A 1,717-nucleotide genomic window follows, 5' to 3' on the forward strand; every position below is an offset into this window, starting at 1 on the left:
TAAGACCAACTTCCTCACAACAAACATGGACGTTGATAGTTGTCGTTTACATCAAAACAAAAACCATGAAAAACGGAAACATATAAAAGAACTTGCCACCATCATTCTTATCAAATCTTATTACTACTGGTACCTGATATCATTTGCCCATCACAACAATAGTATATTTTTGTTATTCTCTTTTTTAGAAGGAAATTTATTATTGACCAGAGGCGTGAATCTTTGCTCTTTTATTTATGAACAAGATTCACGCCTCTTGTTAAGGAAAATTAACTCCTCCACGAGTTTGCGCGTCCCTCATCTGGCCCCACCGCCTAATCCTCAGCTGAAGCTGAGCCAAAGCCGCCAAAAACCTCACCTTCTGAGGCGTGGTTAATATCTCAATCACCTTCGACGCCGTCTTCTCTCTCAAATAATCCGCACACTCAACCAAAACCTCCATCTCCTCCGCCATTCTATCCACCGCAATGTCCGCCTCATTCACCATCCCATTCACCTCCTTTCCACTGGTCCTAGCTATCGCCAGCATAGGCGGGGCCGTCAACTGCTGCTCCAACGCCGCCAGCCTCTCGGTCATCATCCGCTCCTCATGTTTAGTCTCCGCAGTCAATCTCTCTAGCTGCTTCACCTGACTAGAGCTAAACTCAACCCCACAACTTTTAACAACAGATATGGCTAGACTCGGCTTAAAGCCGGCTAGACATAAGAAGGTTCGCTCATACGAGCTGAACCAAGGTGGCGATAAAACAAGAAACACATCCCGGTGGTAAACTTGCGCCTTTGCAAGGAAGTATTCATGGTAGTGAGTCATGACTTGGTTGATGAGTTGTTGGAGTTTGGACTCGTCTTGTTGATCCATGAATTGTATAATATGGAGAAGTTGATTAAGATAAAGCTCCAAACGGGTCATCCAGACCCCCAAAAAGGCATGGAAATCGGGTTGAGAGTGGGTTGCAGCATTATTCATTATGGGAGTGTTTGATTTGGCGGGAGATCCATACTTTATATATAGTATCCAAAATTTGAGTTGCTTCTTGTATAAGAACTTTAGCTTCATGTTTAAAAATATTCGAATTTGAAGTCTTTGATTTTCTGACAAAATGAAAACTTTTGTTTTTCGGTCGGTGAAGAACAAGGCATGTTCAGAGAAGATAAGTTGACTCTTGGCTTCCTGAAGGGAAACTCGGTTGGTTGTTGGCGGGAAGTTTTTGATTTATTAATTAAGGGTTAGGTTAAAATAAGAAATTTGATTTTTCTAAAAAGGTTAGGAAGGAGGGTATTTTAGTCTAATACTTTAATATCAAAAACCACTTACTTTAATCTCAAAACCCACTTAAATTAATTTCAAAAACCCAATTACATCTTCACTCATCTCTTACAACCACCACCACTCCACCGCCCACCGCCATCACAACCGTCACCCACCGCCACTACATTGCCGGAAAAGTCCGAAAAAACACAATGAAAAACACTATGAAAAACACAATGGAAAAATACACTATGAAAAAAAATACAATGATAAAAACACAATAAAAAACACAATTGTATGACACAATGTAAATAACACAATGAAAAAAAAACACAATGAAAAATACTATTGTATAACACAATTTTATAAAACACAATTAGGTAAAACACAATTTATAAAAAACACTAATTTTTTTTTTTAATTTTTATATTACAATATGGTACTCATATAAAAGATAAAAAGACACTC

The 1,717-nt window shown here is 38.5% G+C and overlaps 1 protein-coding gene across 1 annotated transcript; it reads right to left on the bottom strand.

Annotated features, from left to right (window-relative positions):
• Positions 1–259: 259 nt before the first annotated feature.
• LOC143530881 (protein ZW2-like) lies at positions 260–967 on the bottom strand. The gene has a single exon (XM_077026301.1). It carries the CDS (start codon positions 965–967, stop codon positions 260–262), a length of 708 nt encoding a protein of 235 aa, XP_076882416.1.
• Positions 968–1,717: the final 750 nt, after the last annotated feature.

The sequence above is a fragment of the Bidens hawaiensis genome, unplaced genomic scaffold (genome assembly GCF_021521415.1).
Source record: "Bidens hawaiensis isolate Kalapana, Puna unplaced genomic scaffold, B.hawaiensis_p1.1 tig00009039_1, whole genome shotgun sequence".
Lineage (NCBI taxonomy): Eukaryota > Viridiplantae > Streptophyta > Magnoliopsida > Asterales > Asteraceae > Bidens > Bidens hawaiensis.

What these genes read in the sequence shown, in the direction of transcription:
- LOC143530881 (XM_077026301.1), bottom strand. Translation starts at nt 967, where the DNA reads ATGAATAATGCTGCAACCCACTCTCAACCCGATTTCCATGCCTTTTTG.